The sequence below is a fragment of the Nomascus leucogenys genome, chromosome 20 (assembly GCF_006542625.1).
Source record: "Nomascus leucogenys isolate Asia chromosome 20, Asia_NLE_v1, whole genome shotgun sequence".
NCBI lineage: Eukaryota > Metazoa > Chordata > Mammalia > Primates > Hylobatidae > Nomascus > Nomascus leucogenys.
This window is the reverse complement of record NC_044400.1, coordinates 25,386,868-25,408,870: the sequence shown is the minus strand read 5'-3', so window position 1 is coordinate 25,408,870 and position 22,003 is coordinate 25,386,868. Positions and strand designations below refer to the sequence as shown.

At 42.1% G+C, this 22,003-nt stretch overlaps 1 protein-coding gene across 3 annotated transcripts in view; it reads right to left on the bottom strand.

The window, feature by feature from the left end:
- Window positions 1-2,114: 2,114 nt before the first annotated feature.
- CFAP221 (cilia and flagella associated protein 221) overlaps window positions 2,115-22,003 on the bottom strand; it is a 124,971-nt gene continuing 105,082 nt past the window's right edge. For 2 of the 3 annotated variants that reach the window (XM_030801172.1, XM_030801173.1), the window contains exons 20-24: window positions 20,318-20,476; window positions 18,871-18,962; window positions 11,716-11,808; window positions 6,686-6,781; window positions 2,303-2,411 (exon numbers count right to left, since the gene is read on the bottom strand). In XM_030801172.1, the coding sequence (XP_030657032.1) occupies window positions 2,303-2,411; window positions 6,686-6,781; window positions 11,716-11,808; window positions 18,871-18,962; window positions 20,318-20,476 (549 nt within the window). Of the gene's footprint in view, window positions 2,412-6,685; window positions 6,782-11,715; window positions 11,809-18,870; window positions 18,963-20,317; window positions 20,477-22,003 lie in introns of all 3 variants that reach the window. The other variant, XM_030801171.1, reaches the window with a different exon arrangement.

The following is a 22,003-nucleotide window of genomic DNA, read 5'->3' as shown; positions in this document are numbered from 1 at the left end:
TGTGTGTGCACATGTGGGTGTATGCACATGTGCCACCTCCTAGGCCCACATCAGCATGGAGTGGTGGCTCCTCCCCTCTGCACCACTGTCCAGCCAGCCATGGTGGCATAAGCCTCAGTCCCCACAGCGAGTGGATGACCATCAGGTGCCGGCCTGCAGGGACACTACTGTGCTGGGGCAGCAACTGCAGCCAAAGGCCTAGGGCTCCTTCGTGGTCAACAGAACCAGCCTCTTGGGACAAGTAAGACAAGTAAGTGCCTGGACTTATCCCAGAAGGAAAAGCAACTTCTGGAAGGTAAGCATGCTATTTTTGTCAAAAGTGGGATGAGAAACAGAAATTGTGAACTTTGAGTAGTAAAATTAATGCAACCTCATTTTATCCCCAAAGCTGATGACGTGGGTGAATTGGTAGTTCAGAAAAGGAGGACAAGGGGAAGGAGAAGGAGGAACAGGAAGAGGAGGGGAGGAGGAGGAAGGTGGGAAGTAGAGAAAGAAAGCACAGAAGCCACTGTGGGTGACTCTGGAATGAGCACTCTGCTGTCCTCAAGCTGTAGCAGGCAATGTCCTCGTCACCAGCCCAGGCCCATTTGCCCAGCATGGTCAACTAGCTCTGTGTCCTGGGAGCCCAGAGTCCCTCTGATTCTTCCCAGGCCTTGAAGTCACACAAGTGTTAGGGTCTTCATCAGCTCAGGGAGTCACATAATTTCTATCCCTGGGGTTTCTGCTGTGGAGCAGGACCCACAGTGTTTCTTTCGGGGGAGGGCAAGAAGACTGGAAGACAGCCCCCACTCTAGTCCACAGAGGGTCTGCTACATGGTAGACACCAGGAAAAACGAATCATGCTCCCAGTGGTCAGCAAGCCTGCCTGGTGCCTCACCCACAAATCTTGTTAACTGCGGCCCCTTCCTTATTCCATCATTCCAGCATTCCATCATTCATTCACACGTTGTTTCTCAAACACCACTGAGTGTCAAGCAGGGTTGCCAGATTCAGCCAATGAAGATATAGGACACCAAGTCCAATGTGAATTTCAGAGAAGCAATGACTAAGTTTTTAGTGCCATATGTTCCAAGTAGTACATATAGTATTGGGACATACATGAACAGGTTATTTGCTGCATATCTGAAATTCCACTTTAACTGGGCATCCTGTGTTTTATTTGGGGACCCAGTGGCTACTAGGCTCTGCTCCTGCTGTCGGTGTCCCCCTTCCCCCACCCCAGGACATTTCCCAGAGACTCGGTACATAATTGAGTCATGAAAACTTCTCTTCTGGACCTAGACTAGGATGCTTTTCAAGACAAACACTATAAAAATGGGTTTCACAGACACAGGCTCACTTGTTTACCTACTGTAGTGCATGACAAGGAAACAGTCTTTAACATTTACTTGTTTAAAGTATGTGAAGACCTACCTCAAATAGGGTTTCTTGTCCCTAAAGAGTTTAGATTTTATGATGAAATAACAAATTCTAGAAAAATGTCAGAATCAATGAGTTAATGAAGACCACAAACATACAGTCTGATACCAGCTATTTAAATGTATTCATAGAAAAATGAGTGGAGGGAATACATCCAAATATATTTGGATAATTATGGGTTATTATAACACAACCCAAATGTCATCAGCCTCTCCGGCCTGTGCATATGAAGGCAGTCATGTTCACAAACACAATACTGGGCCTGGTTTTTACGGACAGGTGTTCACTGGAACTCCTGGCTCCCTTGCAGTGACCTCTTGCTCCAGGTGCTTCTGTGAGTTCCCAGGAGGAAGCATCCTCCTGGGAAACTGGTGCAAGTTCTAGTCACCTCACAGTGTCCTCTCCAGGTCCAGGCCCCCTGCCAGTGTTTGCCACCTGCACAGCTGTGTGGGGAGCCAGCATTCATACCAGTATTGCTCTTCCAAAGCCAAATCTAGTGATGCCCCGGGGATGAAGGGGGCTGCTTCTGCAGAGGTGGGAGAGCATCCCCTCCCTGAAGCCACTCTCCCACCACACCACACCTCCAAAAGACCCTCAGAAACAGCTGCCAGGGCCCGGCTCTTAGTCTCCCATCACACGTTGCTCAGAAGCATTCTGGCACTAAACCCTGCACCAAGAAGCTAACAACACTGTCATCATCCTAAGGCCATTTTATTTTTAAATATAAGATTTATAATTATCAGTTAAAAGATATATACACCCTCTACATTTCATTTTTTTCTCTAGAAACTTTAATTGCAGAGATGGCTGGCATGTAAATGGATGCAAGGGGCCACAGTGGCCTGCAGAAAGCAAATGGAAGGGACTGACCTACTGGTGACTTTCATTCTAGAATCAGGTATGTGTTGAGAGCTTTGCCCCTCAGGTTCCTCATCTCCTCGAGCAGCTTCTCTCCCGCCTTCTCTGCTGGTTGTGCTTGATCTTTCACTTCTCTGAGTATCAAAAAACCCAACAAGGAAACATAAGGACACTTAATAAAACCACAAAAGTCACCCCCCGCCAGCATTGCTGGTGAAGGTCGGAGGAGCATTTCATTTAATATACAAAGAAGGTTTTCACCACATTTAATGATAGTTTAGTTACCAGTGAAAACACTCAGCTTATGAATGATTCAAACCTGGCTTCTGGCCTCAGCTCCATCAGTTTCTGAGCACAGGCAAGTTACCTAAGTGTCCACAGCCCCTGTTTCCTGATGTACGAAAGGTGTAATTCCCATCTCCTAGCACTGTAGCGAAGGTGAAATGAGATCTTATTCACAGAGATCCTGGTGTGAGGTCTTCTAAGTGCTCAGTCAACGCTGGCTGGTTTTTCATCTTTATGAATGAGGTAGATACACACTATTTCTGACTCTGGCAATGGCTCCAGAAGAGTGAGCACCTCAGGGAGGTTTGTGCACCTGGACCAAGTAGTGGCTGATGTGGAGCCGAGGCTGATGTTGGTGTGGCGGGGGTTGCTGGGTAAAACTTTGACTGGATGTGGTGTAAAATGAGGCTATCAGTTGATGGGTGCAGTGGGAGTAGATAAAGGGCTGAGACATGGGGAGGACCCGGGCTTCTTAGGGGCCAGCTTGCCTCTTGGTGGGCTGGGGCCAAGGGTTAAGATGGAGACTGGGCTCAGAGACTGTCATGGTGCTCACCAGCATCCAGATATGTGGGAGGAAATAATGAGTGTTTTGGTTAAAAGGACATATGTCTTGTTCAAAGACTGTGAACTCAGCTATATAATCTGCTTGGGCAATATAAATCCAATATAAAATAAAGTGCTTCTGAGACATTTTTTAAAGAGGGTGACATGTTTGGCAAATGGCTGACAGTTTTGGAAAACCAGAAATACCTGAAAATGGAGAATTAAGATGTTCCCTAATGCACATAATTAAAGAAATTAATTGGTACCATTTTATGGAATCATGTCTAAAAATATATAGATCCTGTCTCCCCTTAGAGATACTAATGATTGAGTAATACTGTGTTGATCTAAGGAGTGCTGAAAAATGTGTCAGCAACTAAAGTCACAGTCTCACAGTTCCTTGAACATTTTATGGGGAATGTGATTCCCCTGTGGGTCTTGAAAGGGCCAAGACCGCTGTCCAGGCAGCAGAGAATCTCTCTGGTTAATTTCAGCCATTGAGTGAGAGCAGATGATTCTTTGCGTCCATGAAAATAAATGTTTGCCAGAAACCAAATAAAGAACAGTCTTCAGGGGGAAATGGGACACTGCTGATGTGTTCTTTTTGTTCCGTCCCTGTCTGTCCAGGCTCTGGGTGTCTGGCAGGGAGGACTCTGTTGGCTTCTGGCTGAGAGAAGGAGGTGAGGAAGAGGAAAAAGTAAGAACAGAGGGGAAAAAACAGCACAGGATTGGGCTTGATGTGAGCTGAGGAGAGTTTCTGAAACAAATCACTTTTGAAAATGGTCTGTGGGATATCAACTTGCTGAAATACTATGCAGCCAATAAAATGATAATTATGTTGACAATTTTGATGCACAAAAAATGTACATAAAATAATTTTACCTGCCAAAGAGGTAAGTTAAAAATGTCATGGAAAATTTATTGCAAATGTGTGAAATGTATATATATTTTTTGAAAAAAATTAGAAGCTGACTTGGTGTGCAGAAAATGTTTACAGTTCATTGTTAGTTTATTTTTTCATAAAGTACTAAAAATACGTAAGAAATGATATACCACTTTGGGTGAATATGTAAACTAATAAATTCTATTTCGTTTAATGATAATTTGATAACCAAATGCCATTCAACATTAGCTCCAAGGTATGAAGAGTGAAAACTCATGTAAAAGAGCAACTGAGTAGATAGGTATTGAATATTACCTTGCTTCTGGGGCAAGCCATTCTATGTCCAGAGGTAATATTTGAAGTAGAAAAAAAAAAAAAGGTTTTCATTTAAAACCCTATGTCAGTTTTTTGAAACTTGAAGCAAAACACAAAGTGCATCTATGTGTTGAGGTGCACGAGGTTTTATGTGCTGGGTAGTAGAATGCAATATTCTATTAATTAACTAATTAATTAATTAACTAATCAAAACAGATGCTTACTGGAATTCCATTTAAAATTTTGTTTCCTACATTTTCTTTTACCAGAAACTGCCAATCTATTTTCCGAGCAGTGTTGGCTGCTGCAGGTCTCTGGAACTATCACAGACAAACCAGACAGATCTCATACTGCTCTAAGAAATGTGAGCATTCCTTTCAGAAAAGGTAGGACCCCCACAACAAAGTAGAAGACAAACCGAGAAAATAAATTTGCAGCGTGTATAAGAAAGGGTAATTATCTTTAATAAACGAGGGACTCTTGAAATAAGGAAGAAATATAGGCAAAATAGGCAAAACAAGTCCCTCATAAAAGAAGAGAAATGGTTGAAAAGCATAGACAAGTTTTTAGTATAACTTGCAAACAAAGAAATTAAAATTAAAATTAAAATTAAAATAATGAGATGGTCTTTAAAAAAGTTCTGTCTCATTGATAAAGACGAAAAAAAAGACGACACTATTCCATGTCATCCAGGGCATTTGAATGCAGGCAGTTCTAACCTCTACCAGTAGGAGAGATGGTAACACTGTCTGGATGGTCATTAAGCAATATGTATTAAAACCTTAAAATGCCCATTGATTTAGAATTTATCCTAAGAAAACAGTCTGGTAAGTTTGAAAGGAATTATAGCACAAGGATGTTTGTTGCAGCACTACTGATAATACAGAATACTGCAAAGAGTTTACATGTTTATTGGCAGGTTGTTGGTTAAATAAATTATGGTACATCTACTCAGAAATATAATAATTCATATGTATATTTATAAATATGTGCTTATGTTGTTAAGTAAAAGTGCAGAAGATAAAACAATATGTATAATATGATTGAATTTTGTTAAAACCATATGTATTTATATTTTATTTATTTATTTTTTTGAGATGGAGTTTTGCTCTTGTCACCCAGCTGGAGTGTAATGGCGCGATCTCGGCTCACTGAAACCTCTGCCTCCCAGGTTCAAGCAATTCTCCTGCCTCAGCCTCCTGAACACCTGGGATTATAGGCACCCACCACCATGCCCAGATAATTTTTGTATTTTTAGTAGAGATGGGGTTTCACCATTTTGGCCAGGCTGGTCTCAAACTGCTGACCTCAGGTGATCCACCCGCCTCAGCCTCCCAAAGTGCTGGGATTACAGGCATGAGCCACCACACCCTGTATTTATATTTTAAACCATGTATGATGGTTTCCATATATATGGAAAATATATATTTAACCATATAATATATATTTAAACCATATACATGGTTTAAAATATAAATACATATATAAATACATAATATAAATATATAAATATAAATATCTATATTTTTGGAAGACCATACATCAAAATGTATGTTACTACCTTTGGGTGGTTGTTTTTATCATATTTAAAATTTTTTATATTTTTCTAATTTTTAACATAATATAAAGGCATTTTTCAAAGAAAAAGAATAAAAAAGTTTATACATGGAATTTCAAACTTATAAAGCATATGAACTATAGGTGGTTTACATTAAAAAGTATTCTTCAAAATTTTTGTTTTAATTTGTATTTCTTTCATTACAATGAGGAGGAACACATTTTATGTTTATTACTGTGTTTTTGAAACCAATTTTTCAAAGGATGATGCTTGCTTGGCTAGTTAGCCCCTGATGGAGAGGAGGAGAGAACATTTACTGAGTTCTGGTTCACATCAGGCAACTGGCTAGGTGCTTCCATGGTTGGCATCTCGTTTCATCCTTACATTTGCCCTGTGACAGGGAGATTTTATTTTCTGCATGCTACAGATGAGGAAACTGAGGCCAGAGTTGATAAGGACAATAACTTGGCTTGAGATTTTCTATGTATAAACGGTGCAGCTCCAGATGGTCTGGCTCCAGAGCCAGTTCCTTATACAGAATGAAACTCAATCAGCTATTAATAAGAAACAAACACATCCTGAAATTGATTGATAAGCACATGGAAAATTGATTTCAGTTTTTAAAGGCTTACTTGGTAACAAGATTTCAGGGAGTGTAATTGTGCCTAAAATAAAATACATATCTAAATATATGAAGCACCAGAAATGTGTCTCTTTCAAAGACTGAGCTATTTAGACTCAGACAACATGACAATTTTGTACTTCATGCAGAACAAATTTCACCCAAGACTACCTTTTAATAAGGCATAAAAGCATCCACTTACTTCTCCTTCCTGATGTTCTTGTAGTTCAACATAGGGAATTCCACTTTGATCATTTCTGGAGTCAACATAACTTCTACATTCTGCTCACAGAGCTCACTGCAAAGTAATAAGATGTTTAATGGGCACTGCTTTTCCTTCCCAGTGTAAAAATAGAATGAAATATTGTGAACATTTAGGAGTTATGCAGTTCTTGTGGTATTCAATTTTAGTTCCATCTACTTTTGTTGTTTACGTTAAAAGAAGCATAAGGCTGATAAATTGCTGTCCACCAACAAACAATGGTAGGCAAAATGGTAGTTATTTATAACCAGAGAATAAAAAGCAATTTTTAAAAATGGGGGTTACAGAATTCATATTCTTTTCCAGTGCACATGGAACATTTACCAAAATTGACCATATCTTGGGCTATAAAGAAAGCCTGAAAGATTTCAAAAGACTAAAATTAGTCAGAATATGTTCTCCGACCACAATGGAATTAGAATAGAAATCAATAGCAAAGAAGATAAGTAGAAAGCCCACAATGGCTTTAAAATTAAACAATATATTTCTAAATAGTCTAGTTTTTTTTTTTTTCAATCTTTTTGTGGTCTGCTATCCCTTAGAGCAGGGGTCAGTAAACTTTTTCTCTAGAGACTTAAGGGGTCATATGGTCTTTGTTATAACTACACAACTTTTTTTTCTTGCTGTTGTAGCAAGAGAGAAATCACAGAAAAATACACATAAGTGAATGGGTGTGGTTGGGCTGCAATAATACTTTATTTACAAACATAGGTGGTGGGCCACATTTGGTTCTGAGCTATAGTCTGCTGACCTCTGGCCTAGAGCTTTGTTGTTTGATGGTTCAAGCTGGGCCACTGCATGTTTGGGTTTCAGCTGGAGCAAAGCAGGGAGGGATGGTGTGCAGGAGACACACTCACTCTGTTAAGAGCTTACCTCAGGAGTGGACTATATCTTGTCTGCTAACATTCCATCAGCAAACACTTAATAAAATGGACAACTTAACTGCAAGGGAGGCTGGGAAACTTAGCCTCTAGTTTCAATGATTCTAGGACTTTAGAAGAACAGGACAACTAATTTTTTGACAGCACCCATCTCCACCACATTCCATTAGAGAAATGCTTCCAAGATCAACAAAGGGCAACAAAGGCTTCAAAAGTCTGGAATTACGAACAGGGACACTTTACTCAGCAGTGATATATGTAAAAAGAGGTGGGCATGGCAATTTTCTTTTAAGAAAAATACCTTGAAATCTGCAAAAGTTGTTCTAGCCTCATTAGATTGAAAGCTAATATTTACTGAGTAGCTGCTATATGCAAATCACTATGCTTGTGCTTTGCAAACATTATCTTCCCATTAGCAGTTTCTTTGTCTCAAAGATGGGCATAATAATAAAAGCTCATCATAAAGATTAAATAAGACTGTTTGCAAAGCACTCCCTGGCACACATTTAATGCTCAGTGAGTGTTGGTTATTATAATTACTATTCTCATCAGCATCAGCATCTCCTTTAATTCTGACAACCCTCCATGAAGTAGGCACAACTATTCCCATTTCAAAGATGAGGAAACGGAGTCAAAATAGTGTGCATATCACTGCTGAATGGAGGAGGAGTTGGGTATGTTTGGATCTGCTGAATATCTCCCCAGTGGGCCTGGCAGAAAGAAGCTGAAGCAAATATGAATCACCCCACCCTGGCCGCAGCCCTGTCAAGAAATGCCGTCATGCAGTGATTTGAGTAGATGGCACTTCAACATTCCTTTTCAGAGCTGGAGTCCAAGCTCTAGAAGCTCAGGTATTGTCAAGTATCATTGCATGTGGGCAAGTCTTATTTGCCTCACATATTTAGGATTCCATTAATTGATTACTTACTTGTAAAAATATATTTCAACTATCAATATAGTATGTGTTTATAAAAGAAAAAATAGAAATCATAATCAACAAATACTTATTTTTGAGTATATAGGGTGTGAAAGATGCTGTAGTCTGATGTGTAATAAACCATTTCCTGCAATCACAAGCAGGCTGGCAGTGATCCTAGTCTGACCATGACAGTGATAATTTGCTATCAGTGCTTGAGTTATCAGGATTTCTTTGCTTTATCACAGCCGATAGTGTAATTTCAAATGCAAAAGTTTTTATGTGTTAAGAATGAAAACATTTTTGAACAATGGAGCTAAGGAGTGCAGATCAGTAGGGTTGCTACAGGAAGCCAGGTCCTCAGATGGCCTTGGTCAACCCAGCTCTTCCCCCTCTTGCTTGCAATTCTTGGACAGGTTGTACTGAGAATGCAACATCCTAAGATAAACAACAGGGCTTTGTCCTTGTTCCTCTCAGAACAGAATGTTCTGCAATGCTTAAGCTCAGCAGTCTGTGTGACACTCAGGGAATAAAACCCAAAGTAAAGTGCTTTTGGGGTCCCTCAGCTGTGATGCAATATGGGAGACATGCAGACGAGACTGCATCTGCCCTGGGCAGCTTTACTAAGCCTTGGTGGACTGGCTCACCCTGGATCCTAGGCTTCTGTTTATTCTTGCTGCCTATCTGTGAGTCATACATCTGCTTTGACTGGCTTACTGTTCTTGTGTTCTGTCTTACTAAACTAGACCTAAGAACCTTTGCAGATGTCAAAGAAACAGTCAGAAAAATATATTGATAAATATGGATGCTCCTTGACTTATAATGAGGTTAGGTCTCATTAGATCCATCATGAGTTGTAAATATCGTGAGTCAAAAGTGCATTTTTGACTCATGATATTTTCAACTCATAATGGGTTTATCTGGACAGAACCCCATCATAAGTCGAGGAGTGTACTGAATGAGAGTCACTTTCACATCACTGTCAAGTTGAAAAATCATAAGTCAAACCAATGTAAGCCAGGTACCATCTGTAGTTTCTATAATATTTTGATAAATGACAGGAGTTAAAATATAGAGAGCTTCATTTGTGAAGCGAGAAAGCAAAGACCATGTATAGGCACAATTCATTCATGAGCCGCATCTCAAATAAAAATGAAGACATCCATCTCACCACAGAAATATACTTCAGAACACTTCCTTCACTCACTTCAAGGCAATGCAGTCCCAGGTAACTGCTACCGGCACAGGAGTCAGAACCAAATGCAGGATGATCAAGCAGGCACAGGACTGGGCGCTTGGCCTGAACAGTGATCAGAGCCCAGACCTTTCACGCCAGTACTTCACGCCCATCAAACAGAAGCACGCAGGAGCATCCGGCTTTTGGTAAAGAGGCTAAGCTGGCTGTTTGTGTTTCCAGCTTTTCACTCGTCCCCTCTTCGTGTTTTCCGGGACCTCCCCACTGGACCAGGAGTCTTCTCATTCCCATCACCTCTCCTGCCACTGACCCTCAAGCCTGAACTCTAAAAAGGCTCTGGTGATTTTATACTGAGTTATAAGTGAGACTCAAAATGTTCCCTCCCCAGAGGTAGTTTAATAGAAACAAAGCACAAAGCTGAAGGAATGGGTCTTCAGTAGTAGGAGTTCAGGAAATAGCAGGTAGGGAGGAACTCTGGGACCAAGAGTCTCCCTAACGTGCCGGAGCTCTTGTCATGCAGGGTTGGTGGCCTTCTTCATCCTATACCCCGACTCTGCTGTCACAGATACAGCAGCACATCTAAGTGCTCCTTTATACCCTCAAAGACGCGAAAAATCAAAATTTAAAAATATCAGAAGTATGTATTCGTCTTCTACACTTGAGATATAACACTGGCTGGAGGAAAACCTCTTGGGACATGAATACCTCTTCATCTGATGTTTTGGAAATCTAACCATGTATCTTCTCTTATTCTTGTTTTCTCATAATGCTACTATTGGGTGATGCAACTTCATTCTAAAGTGAGCTGTTGCTTGCCTACCAAGTGTCAAGATACTGGGCTAGGGGTTTGGAATACCAGGGTCATTAATGGTAGTATATCTAATTATCAAAACCTTACTACGTGTGAGGCACTGAACTAAACACTGGACATGTATTAATTCATTTGCTTTTCATAGCCACCCATGAGATGGGTCCTGGGATCATTCCATTTGAAGATGAGGACATTGGGGCACTGAGAGGTGAAGTCAGTGGCCCAAGGTGTACTGTGAGTGAGTGGCAGTGGTGGGGGTGGTGGTGTTGAACCCACAGCCTACCCCTTCATCACACTATTCTATACAAAATTTCGGGTGCTCTATAATCTTCTAATGGAATCTAATTTTAATGAGAGATGAGTTTGTATACAACTTTATGCTATGTTGGTTAATTAAACTAGAAAACTTAAATGAATTTTACTTTTGCCTGGTAGAAAGTATCTGCTTTAAAACATATGGAACTTCTAATTTTCTCCCAGAAATTATGTGGTGATATAATAAGTAGCTAAGTATATTTTTAAAAAAGAGGAAGTAATGACTCAGATCTAGAGGCATTTGCAAATGGGGCAATGCCAGGTGAGCCAGCTGGAAACACGTGTGAGCTGGACATGCGAATGCTGTATGCTGTGGTGCTCACGATGGAGAAGCTGCCCTGGGACAAGGGCACGGGCTCTGCTTGGCTCAGGTTTCCCATTCTCAGCTCTGCTGCTGTGTCTATAGCCATCAGTTGTAAATGAGCATAGGGATAGGACATTCAAGACCATTTTCACTGGCTATTGCATGCTGATCAGTAAAATCAAATGTAAGTGCCTTACTTCTGGACTTACATTTCTTTATGCCCATCCAAGTCCTACCTATCTTTCACATACTAACCCAAGTCCATGTGACCACTGAAGCCTTCCAAGGCCATTTGGCACCACCTCAGATCTCCTCTCCCTTGAGCTCCTGGAACAGCTAAAGATCAGGAAGCCGCAGAGCTTAGAGACTGTCGATTCTCCACTACGAATTTAGCATCTTATCTAGGTGATGGTATGGATGAGTGTTAGCCTTATCTTCTCATTTGAGTTGCAAGCTCAGAACTGTGTGCTCTTCTGAAGTTCCTCACAGCACCTCACATTTTTGGGAAACAGACCACATTAGAGGCCAAAGGTAAAAAACAAAAATACCGTTCAACTGTTTCTAGTCTGTCCTCTTCTGGTAAGGCATCAAGAACAGCAGGGACGTCTATCGGAAGCATAAATGAATTGAAGGAATCACAGCTGTGGAAAAACCACACAAGCAGTCAAAGATAGAGTCACACTAGAAGTCTTGGGGTCTTTACATAATTTTCTAAAGCATTTTTATTTTACCACTGGTGAGGCCTCTACTACTCTGTCCTCCCTCACTCCTGAAAAGCCATTTATGGTTCCCAGAGGCAAAGGCAGGGGATGCAATAGGCCCCAGGCAAACCCTGGAGAATGTTGCCAAGTAAGACACTTCCTGGAGTTTAAAAAGAGAATCATAGAATTTTTCAGTTTGTAGTGTTTAAAATTGTATTATCTCCTGGGGTGAGTGCAGTTAGATACCGATATGGTTTGGACCTGTCCCCACCAAATCTCACTTTGAATAGTAATCCCCAGTGTTGGAGGTGGAGCCTGGTGGGAGGTGATTGGATCATGGGGGTGGAGTTCTCAGGAATGGGTTAGCACCATCCCCTTGGTGCTGTTCTCATGATGGTGAGTGAGTGAGTTATCTTGAGATATGGTTGTTTAAAAGTGTGTGGCACCTCCCCGTCACTCTTCCTCCTGCTCTGGCCATGTAGAGGTGCTGGCTTCCCCTTTGCCTTCCGCCATGATTGTAAGTCTCCAGAGGCCTCCGCAGAAGCCGAGCAGAAGCTGTCCTGCTTCCTGTACAGCTTATGGAACCATGAGCCAATTAAACCTCTTTTCTTTATAAATTACTCAGTTTCAGGTATTTGTTTATAGCAATGAGAGAACAGGCTAATACAGGTAGTTACTTTTGGTCTTAGTATTTTCCCTCCACCTTTATAATCCTTCTTAGATATTCTATTCCATTTCATATCTTCCTCCCCACCTCCTTGTGTATTGTTTAGTATTATAACTTTAGAGCTTTATATAAAAATTCCTGGGTATTGAGAATGTTAAAGGAATTGAGATAGGGTGGAAAATACATTGTTATTTTTAAACTTGGCAGCAGCCCTTTGTTTCAAGTGGATGGAATGAACTTTTTTGGGGTCTTGACTCCTTCCATACACACATTTCAGATGATATAGAAGGAATAAAAACCGAACACACAACATCAAAGAGAACAACAGAAAAGACATCAATGGATAAAAGTTTTCAATCATTTTCTGGAATAAATTTCTAGAAGCCTAGAGAATGCTGTCTCATGAAAAACAGTGAAGAATGACAGAGCCTGGAGCCCACTCGGAAGGAAACAGACCTCCTCACAGACGCTGGAAAGGCTGAGGCTGAAGGTAGGGCAGGAGGCAGGAATGGAAAGCAGGGATTAACTGACGGCTCCTTTGTGTGTGCACATATGTCTTTGTGATAAGATTCTTATCTTTGTTTTGTTATTGTGCAAAAATACACCCACTTGCCAAGTATGAAGACTGGCTGAAAAAAAATTATAGCACCATGGTTTTGACTAATGGGAAAAGAATGAGGAAAGCATCTGTGAGCTGATATAGAATGACTTTCTGGAGATATTAAGTGAAAAAAAACAAATGTGGAAAAACATATCTAGAATGCCACTTTTTGTATAAGACAGAAGGGAAAATAAGAAAAATGTATACATTCTGCTTACCATTATAAAGAGAAACACAGGAAGGATATGTTAGAAGACCAAGCTGGCTATCTGCTAGGGGAAAGAGGGAGATGGGAGGGAGTGAAACTTCCCTGAATATGCCTTTAATGTAGTTTTGATTTTGGAAAACATGTTAATGTTCAACATATTGAAAAAATAAAATTAAATCAATAAGAAAGTGAAATAAAAAACAAAGGCTGAAAGCAAACTGAAACAAATCATAATATTTCACAGAAATTCCATAAACACACTGGAAGGAAAGAAAGACAGAGAGAGAGAGAGAGACAGAGAGAGACAGAGAGAGAGAGACAGAGAGAGAGAGAGCTAAAGGAATGAGAAAAGAAAGAGAAAAGAAAAAGAAATTACCCAAGTAACTTACTACAAGTTATTTGACTACATACCCATAGACTTGGGTGGGAGGGGGTGGGGGGGACCTGGAAACCAATCTGAACTTATTTTGCATGTTTATTAAGGTGGTTATGGATCAAGCAATTCTGAAATGATTTTTGATGTATTATAAGATTGAGTAAGTAAATGTATTAGAAGCCAGGGTTCTCACAGTGGAAGAAGGGAGATACAAATATGGAATGGTGGAAAGCAAGCAATAACTCTATGGATATGGACTGGAACTGTAGGCATTTGTGTGAATTCATGATTTCTAAAATATGGATATGTATGAGTATATGTGTGTTTATATGCACATACATCACATATATATGTATGTTGCATATATCTTTATGTGTGTGTGTGTTTGTGTGTATCCCTGACTTTATCTGCTGAACAGGCCAAGAAGCAAACCCCTCACCACCCCAGAAGCAATGTGTATACATAGTACCCAGATTTTGGTCTTTGATCCCATTTCCCACCAAAAGGAACCTGGGCCCCGAGACACAGAGGTTAGCCCTGTTAGTAACTGACTTCATGACAAAGAATCCAGGTTCTATTAGAAAATTCTAACAAAACTTTGCTTTAGAACATGTATAGTCAGAGGGAATTCCCAATAAGAAGAGACACTGAGAAGTTCAGGGTCTGGGCCACTCGCCAGGGACCAGGCTGGTCTAGGACAATGGAATGGCAGCAACCAAGAGCTTTTCATGAAGCAAAACTTACCCAGTTTCTAAATTCTGAGACCATGTTCCTCTCACTTTTTGTGTGTGTGTTAAATATATTCATTTAAAATTGAAATGGTGATGACAGTAGATGGTGGTTGGGCATTTTTTTAAATTTGCTTTGCTTTGTTTTATTTATTTTTTAAATTTTTGTTTATCTTCTTTTGAGATGGAGTCTCGCTTTGTTGCCTAGGCTGGAGTGAAGTGGCATAATATCGGTTCACTGCAAACTCTGCCTCCCAGGTTGAAGTGATTCTCCTGCCTCAGCCTCCTGAGTAGCTGGGATTACAGATACCTGCCACCACACCTAGCTAATTTTTGTATTTTTAGTAGAGACGAGGTTTCACCATGTTGCCCAGGCTGGTCTTGAACTCCTGACCTCAAGTGATCCTCCTGCCTTGGCCTCCCAAAGTGCTGGGATTATAGGCATAAGCCAATGTGTCTGGCTGTTGCTTTGTTTAATTTTAATGTCCTGGCCAGGTGCGGTGGCTCACACCTGTAATCCCAGCACTTTGGGAGGCCGAGACAGGCGGATTGCTTGAGGTCAGGAGTTCTAAACCAACCTGGCCAACATGGTGAAACCCTGTCTCTACTAAAAATACAAAAAATTAGCCAGGTGTAGTGGCCCAAGCCTATAGTCCTAGCTACTCAGGAGGCTGAGGCAGAGAATTGCTTGAACCTGGGAGGCAGAGGTTGCAGTGAGCTGAGATCGTGCTACTGCACTCCAGCCTGGCGACACAGTGAGACTCCGTCTTAAAAAAAAATTGTTTTAATGACCTTACTTTACAAAGTAAAACTCTGACAATGCCAAGACAGTTCCCAAAGTTCTTCTGGACATTTTGCTCATCTGTGAAGTCAGAAAGTCTGGGAACTATTGGATTAGTTAATTTCTTCAGTTGTCATTGACTCTTAGATTTTATGGAAGTCCAAAGAGACTTAACAAGTTATCTCTGAATTTACTGAAGAGTAAAGAAATAAATGAGCTGCTTCAATTATTACAAATACAAAAATGACTTGGAATAAATAAACACTAAATAACTATATTGTATGGTTTAACAACAAACAGTTGTCAGGGGCAAAAGATACAAAGCAAACCTCATAAGTAATAGGAGCTAATTTATTCAAGCAAAATGGCTGCAAAGTTGGAATATCATTAATGGATTTGTAGGAAGTTGCTATGGACTGAACTTTGTGTTGTCCCCAAATCCCTGTTGAAACATAACTCCCAGGCCAGGTGCAGTGGCTCACACCTGTAATCCCAACACTTTGGGAGGCTGAGGTGGGAGGATCACTTGAGGCCAGGAGTTTGAGATCAGCCCGGGCAACATAGCAAGATCCTATCCCTATTTACACTAAAAATAACAAGAACTTAACCCCCAATGTGATGGTATTTGGAGATGGAGCCTTTGGGAAGTGGGTTAGGTCATAAGGGTGGAGCCCTCATGAATAGGACTAGTGCCTGTCAAAGAGGCCTGAGAAGCTGGGTGCAGTGGCTCCACTTCTGTAATCCCAGCACTTTGGGAAACTGAGGTGGGAGGATTGCTTGAGGCCAGGAGGTCAACACCAGCCTGGGCAATGTAGCAAAACCCTATCTCTACAATAAATAAATAAAATTGGCTGAGCATGGTGATGCACACCTATAATCCAAGCTACTTGGGAGGTTGAGGAAGGAGAATCAGTTGAGCCCAGGAGTTTGAAGCTGCAGTGAGCTATGATTATGCCACTGCACTCCAGCATGGAAGATAGTGATATCTCATCTTAAAAAAAAAAAAAAAAAAAAAGGCCTGAGAGCTCCCTTCCCCTTTCTGCCATATTTGGACACAGTAAGAAGACAACCATGTATGAACCAGGAAGCTGGCCCTCACCAGACACCAAGACTACTAGCACCTTGATCTTGGACTTCCCAGTCTCCAGAACTGAGAAATAAATTTCAGTTGCTCATAAATTACATCTATGGTATTTTATTATAGCTGCCCAAACGAACTAAGACAGAACTTAAAAAAGGAATTACACTTCTTATTTTGTACCTGTTTTCAGAAATAAAAACATGACCTAGAGTCTTACATCCCATGGAAGTCCATGCTAAGGAGATACAGAATCCTCTCTTGATTTTATGAGCTGTTATGCAACTGCAGTTTATTTAGAAACAAACTGGCCCAACAGAGCACTCAGGCACATAAGCTGAAAGTAACAACTCATGGTTTGAGAGTTTTCTTTAATTCATGGAGAGTTCATGTTTAATTCATGGTTATTCAAGCCCAAGGTAACTGCATTCTCACTGCTTGTTGAAAGAACAGCCTTGGGAGATTTTTTTCCAAGGAAATTGCTTTGGAAAGAAAATAGGATGCTTTTTCTTGATTCTTAAGAACCGTACATGCTGATAACGGGTGGACATGGTCAGAGGGTTGCCACTTCTTACCATTCCTCATTTTTCTTATTCAGTGTCCTGACAGCACCCCAAACCCCGTTTACTGACTGCATAGGTCAGTTCTGAAGCATCCTCACCCCGCAGCAAAATGAGGCAGTCTGTCAATGTGGTGACAGACGTCGCCATCTGGTGGCGATGGAGTGACTGCGACGCTTAGTGGGTGGAAAAGGAGGGTAGACGTAAGAGAAGAGTTACTAAGCATGCACGAGGCATGATGCTAGATGCTTCACAAGATCATTGCATTTTTATCCTCACACACACCCAAATGTGAGGATGCCAACACTGCCTCTGTCTCAGAGAGGAGGAGATTATTGCTCGAAGGGCTTCATTAGTACATAGCTCACCCAAGGACAGAACTGGTGATACATCCAGTGTACAATGGAGGCAGGTCTCTTCCATGCCAAAGCTTTCCTTCTCTTTGATGCCATTGTTCCCACCAGTTCTGGAGATTAGACATTCTAGAAATATGCTAAAAATGTAGAACAAGGATGCTGATTTTGAGATGGCAATAGGGTGGATGAGGAATGGACGAAGTATAATAATTGGAAAGAAACATATTTGAGCTCCTGCCATGTCCCAAATCCTATGCTGGGTGCTTTTTGCTTACTGTATGCTAATCTTCAGGCAAAAGAGAGGAGTAGAGAAGCCCTAAGGAAGTGACCCCAAGGGGGACGGCACATGAGAAAGCCTTGACATACATGACATACAGCTGCATTTGGCTTAGTTCAGGAAGAGCTTACCAATGAAGGCCTTCAATGAAGATGATGAAGGAGGAAGTCAAATTCAGTGTTCTGGGGTCACAACCCAGATTCCAACTATCTCCTCAGATACCTGCGGAGGCGTGGGTGGATGTGTAGTGTACATGGGACGGCTGCATGTTGGGTAAGCTCTTGTACTCTTCTAAAATTAAAACGTCAATGCTGAGAATGGCCTTTGCAACAAGTCCAATCCCTTGTCTTACTGACAAGAGGACTGGGCCCAGAGACTTGGCCAAGGGGCATGGCTGAGGTCACATGGCTCCTGGAGGTCATGTATCCTCCCTGGTGAGTTTCTGAGTTAGAGGATCCAGATTACCCGAGTGGGAGCTGGGGTGTGTGTAAAGATCACCTACTGATCTTGGTTGGTGGCAGAGCTCAGGTTTCTTGGCCACTCTTGGGGCCATGCCAGAGCTCTGCCACCTTGGGGTGGGCCTCATTCTGGATCAGAGGATTGGAACTTTGTTTGACAGCTGATGATAATCATTTTGGGACACTAGTCATGTCTGTTCACCAATCATTCATTTAGCTGTATTTATAAGGATAGCGGACTGAAGAAGCAAATTCAAGGGCTTAGGAGTGAGCAATTGGCCAGGCAGAGCCTAATGAAAAGGCACCAGGCTACTTCTTTGATATCTTATGGTTTCGAAGAGCTATTAAATAAGCAAATTAGCAAAAATGTAGTCACTCTAAGTTTCTTCTTTCATCATCCAACAATATTCATTGTGTATCTGGAGCAGGGCTCTTTTCTGTGTGGGGACTGCCACAGTCTCACAGTGAATGCCAGTCTGTGGCACAAGAGGGCCATGGATCCTTTGGAACTGGATACAGGGACTGTGGAAGGCTAATCTTGGCAATTTATGATTTTTTTTCCTCTTTTTTTGTTTTGAGATGGAGTCTCCTCTGTCACCCAGGCCGCAATTTATGAATTTTAAAAAGATTGACCATGAATATTTCAGTTGAATTATATGGAATGGTTGTCTACTTGTACTCAAGCATTGCCAATTCGTCACCTAGGACATTACTTTTCAAACAAGTGTATCTCAAGATAAATTCCAAATATGAAAATCAGTTACACATCATCAAATTTCTTTGACTAGCAAACTTCTCTCATGCTTTAAAAGTATGGTTTGACATATTATCGGCATTTAACTTTTGGGGATGATTGCCTCTGTAATACGTGGGGCACACATACTCACGAGCAAACAGATGAGCCGTGCTTACCTCTTTGTGGTCTCCATCTTGGAGGGGTCCGGCAGGGAGGAGAGAACCAGGGACTGGAAGCTTTTCCAGTGCATTATTCCGGGAATAATGTCCTGTAAGCAAAGTCAGCACACGGGAAGCAACTGTTTGGTGAGGTAAAGTTTCTGAAGGACTTTTGTTTTATTCAACTATTTTTCAGTCTTAAAAGGCTAAGCACCAAAATCTGTAATTTCATTCAGTTTGAATTTTTCTGAAGCAAAAAGGCAATTGCTTCAGTAAAGCACATTAAACAATGCAACACAGAATTAGAGACAAAGGCGAGGTTTGCTTCCCTTGCTTCATTAGGCACTTGCACAGGCAACATGTCCTCGGGATGGAGGGCAGCTGCGGCCTTAGAATCTATTTTGTTTATTGTGAATGTGATGCTAATGCAACACTTGGAGAGGATGGCAGTTCATCCAGCGGCACTCCAGGCAGGAGAGCTGCACACGTGCGCCACGTGGGAGGAGAGTGCTGCAAGGAGACCCCTGGCTGGGCTGAGTGCAGGGTGCATCATAGAGGCAGAAGGGAATGTGGCTGGAGAGCCAGGCAGGTCACAAGGGCATTGTGGGCCAAGCTAATGAGCTTGGAGCTGCTACAGCAGGCAGCGGGGACCTACGGAGGGCTTTCGAGCAGGAAATGACAGGATCAACTCATGCCTAAGGAAGATTTCTCCGAAGGGAAGGCTGACTGCAGCAGCAGTGGGCCAAGGGCTAGACTAGAGGGAGGTCTGCAAATCTGTTTGCTGTGTCAGTGGCACACTGGTGGCCCCCCGGGGTGGTTAGATGAGGGGAATGGGGGAGAAGGAGGGAAAGGATCTCAAGGGTAACTGCACAAAGTCCATAAAACAGAAAGGCAAGTAGGTGATACAGGAAGAGGAGGCAGTTGAGGGTGTGGCTGGTAGAAGTGGGGAGAGAGCTCATAATCTGAGTTAAGGGTTAATTGAGTTTGAAGGGCCTGAGGATAATCCTCAAGGGGCGTCGGGGGATATTCAGGTCAGGGTGGTTCCCTGGGGGGAAGTAATTCCTTGGAGCCACTTCTTTGCATGTGTCACACCACTACCTTGTCCATTCTGGTTTCTACACTTGGGGCCAAAGAGAGAGGAGGTCAGACCAACGGTTGTGCATACCATGTGGCCGTTTTTACATGATTGAAATACGAACACATGAACATTAGGTGCAGCCTTCCAGAGGAATGTTGACAAAGGGCAGCAGGCAGCCTGAGAGGCAGGTGTGGTCAGGTCAAGGCGGTGCGGGGTCTCTACCTGTACCCCTTTAGGGCTGGCGGTATGAGGGGGGGTGTTACCATTCTTGTTCTGCAGCTGTGGAGGCAAACCTTTGTCTCAATTCCAACTGTGACCCTGTCCTCGTCCCCGGCCCCTCCCTGCAGCCCAGGGCCACTCTGCCGGTGAGCCTGGTGATGACATTACCGTGTGATGGAGAAACTGCTTTTGGGTGACAGGAATGCTGGACCCGTGGCGGGACTCTTTGGTGAATTTGTACTTGGGGTGAGAGCATAGATGGTAATCTATCAACGTTTCTGCATAGGTCAGAGGATGCATTACAGCAAATAATCCTGGGTTGGGATTCTGCCGAAGACAGGGAAAAAATATTCTTTTTTGTTTACCAGTTTCTAAGCCAGGCATAGGACAGGCGTCAGCTAATGCTGTCTGTGGCTCCCACTAGCACTAACACTCTGTGACTCCATGTCAGCTTGTCTGGAAAAGAGAAGCAGTACAGCAGAGGTGTCTTCAAGTCAGCAGCGTTTAAAAAATCATAGTCATTCATAAATGTCACTTTTCTGGCTTAAGAGCTTCATTACAAACCATATGGGTTTACTAAACTCACATGAAAATAAGTACAACTGAAATCACAGCTTAAAACAGGTTCGAGTATTTGTTGCTAATGCTGATGAATTAGGGGGAGTTATTAAATGAGCAAACTGGTTTAAAAAAGCAAATAAGCTTCTGGTTTTGCAAACAAAAATAGGCTTTTAAAAGCTACTTTAAAGAGATGACAAAAAAAGAGGATGACATTCGATGTATCAGGAAATGTCAACATTTAACATTGTTTTGGTAATGTGTTTAATTCAGGAAGGCTCCATTTGGAAGTAGTATCTGGTTTTAAGGGAGATCCTGTTTTTTATTAATTTTCCAGCAGAACTAATGGAGGCACAGAGCAATTATATCAAAATACTAAAATATAGAGCCTTTTACTGTTCTCTCAGAGGCTCGTACAACAAAAACCCTATTCTTGTCCCAAACAACAATGTAGCATCCCTCCCTGCCAGCTGTTTAATCTCAGATGTTTGATGTTTAAGAACCACTACACTGAGATTCTGTTGTTTGTCTAACTTTTAAAAACAAGTTAAAAACCCCCCACAAAACCACTTACCTTGTGGAAACTCAGTCTCACTGCCAAGAAACAAATGTCCCCCCAAACTTAAATGACACGCAGCTAGACCTGAATGCATTCTGGCACCCAGATGCAAGGTAGGGGAGGGCCCAGCGGTGGTGAGTCAAGAAGTCTGGAAAGGCGGTAAGCGTTGGTGCAGAGGCTGCTGTGCCACTTGAGGGCCAGGATGAGGGCCTGGGGCAAAGGTAGGGAGAGGGCTCTGGACTGAACTCCTGGATATAAAGGAGTGGGGAGGGCAGAGAGGCAACGATGACCACTGAGGGGGTCTGAGATGCCCACAGTAATGTGGAAACAAGCATACACCTTGGTAAGCACTTGTGGTTGAGGCAGGATTTAGGGAGGCAGTGTGATGGGGAGTGGGGCTGGGCCCACCCTATGGGGATAGTGTGAGGGCAAAGGTACACAACACCAGGGGAGGGGAAATGTCCTATGTGGGCTTCAGGAGTGTCTTCTACTCTGGTTGACTGAGGACATGTGAAGCTGCCATGTGGCCGGCTCTCTTGGTCTGCCTTGGGCCAAGCGTCATGAATGCAGTCTTTTTGGAAATGGCAATGGCACTGTCTCCCATAGTTGTCATCCTTCAGATCCCCATTGCTACCAGAGTAACTGGTCTGAGTGGTCACCCCATGATGCTTTTAATTTTAATTTTCCTAAATTGACACATGCATATGGTAGCGACTCACCTCGGCTGCAAGGATTTG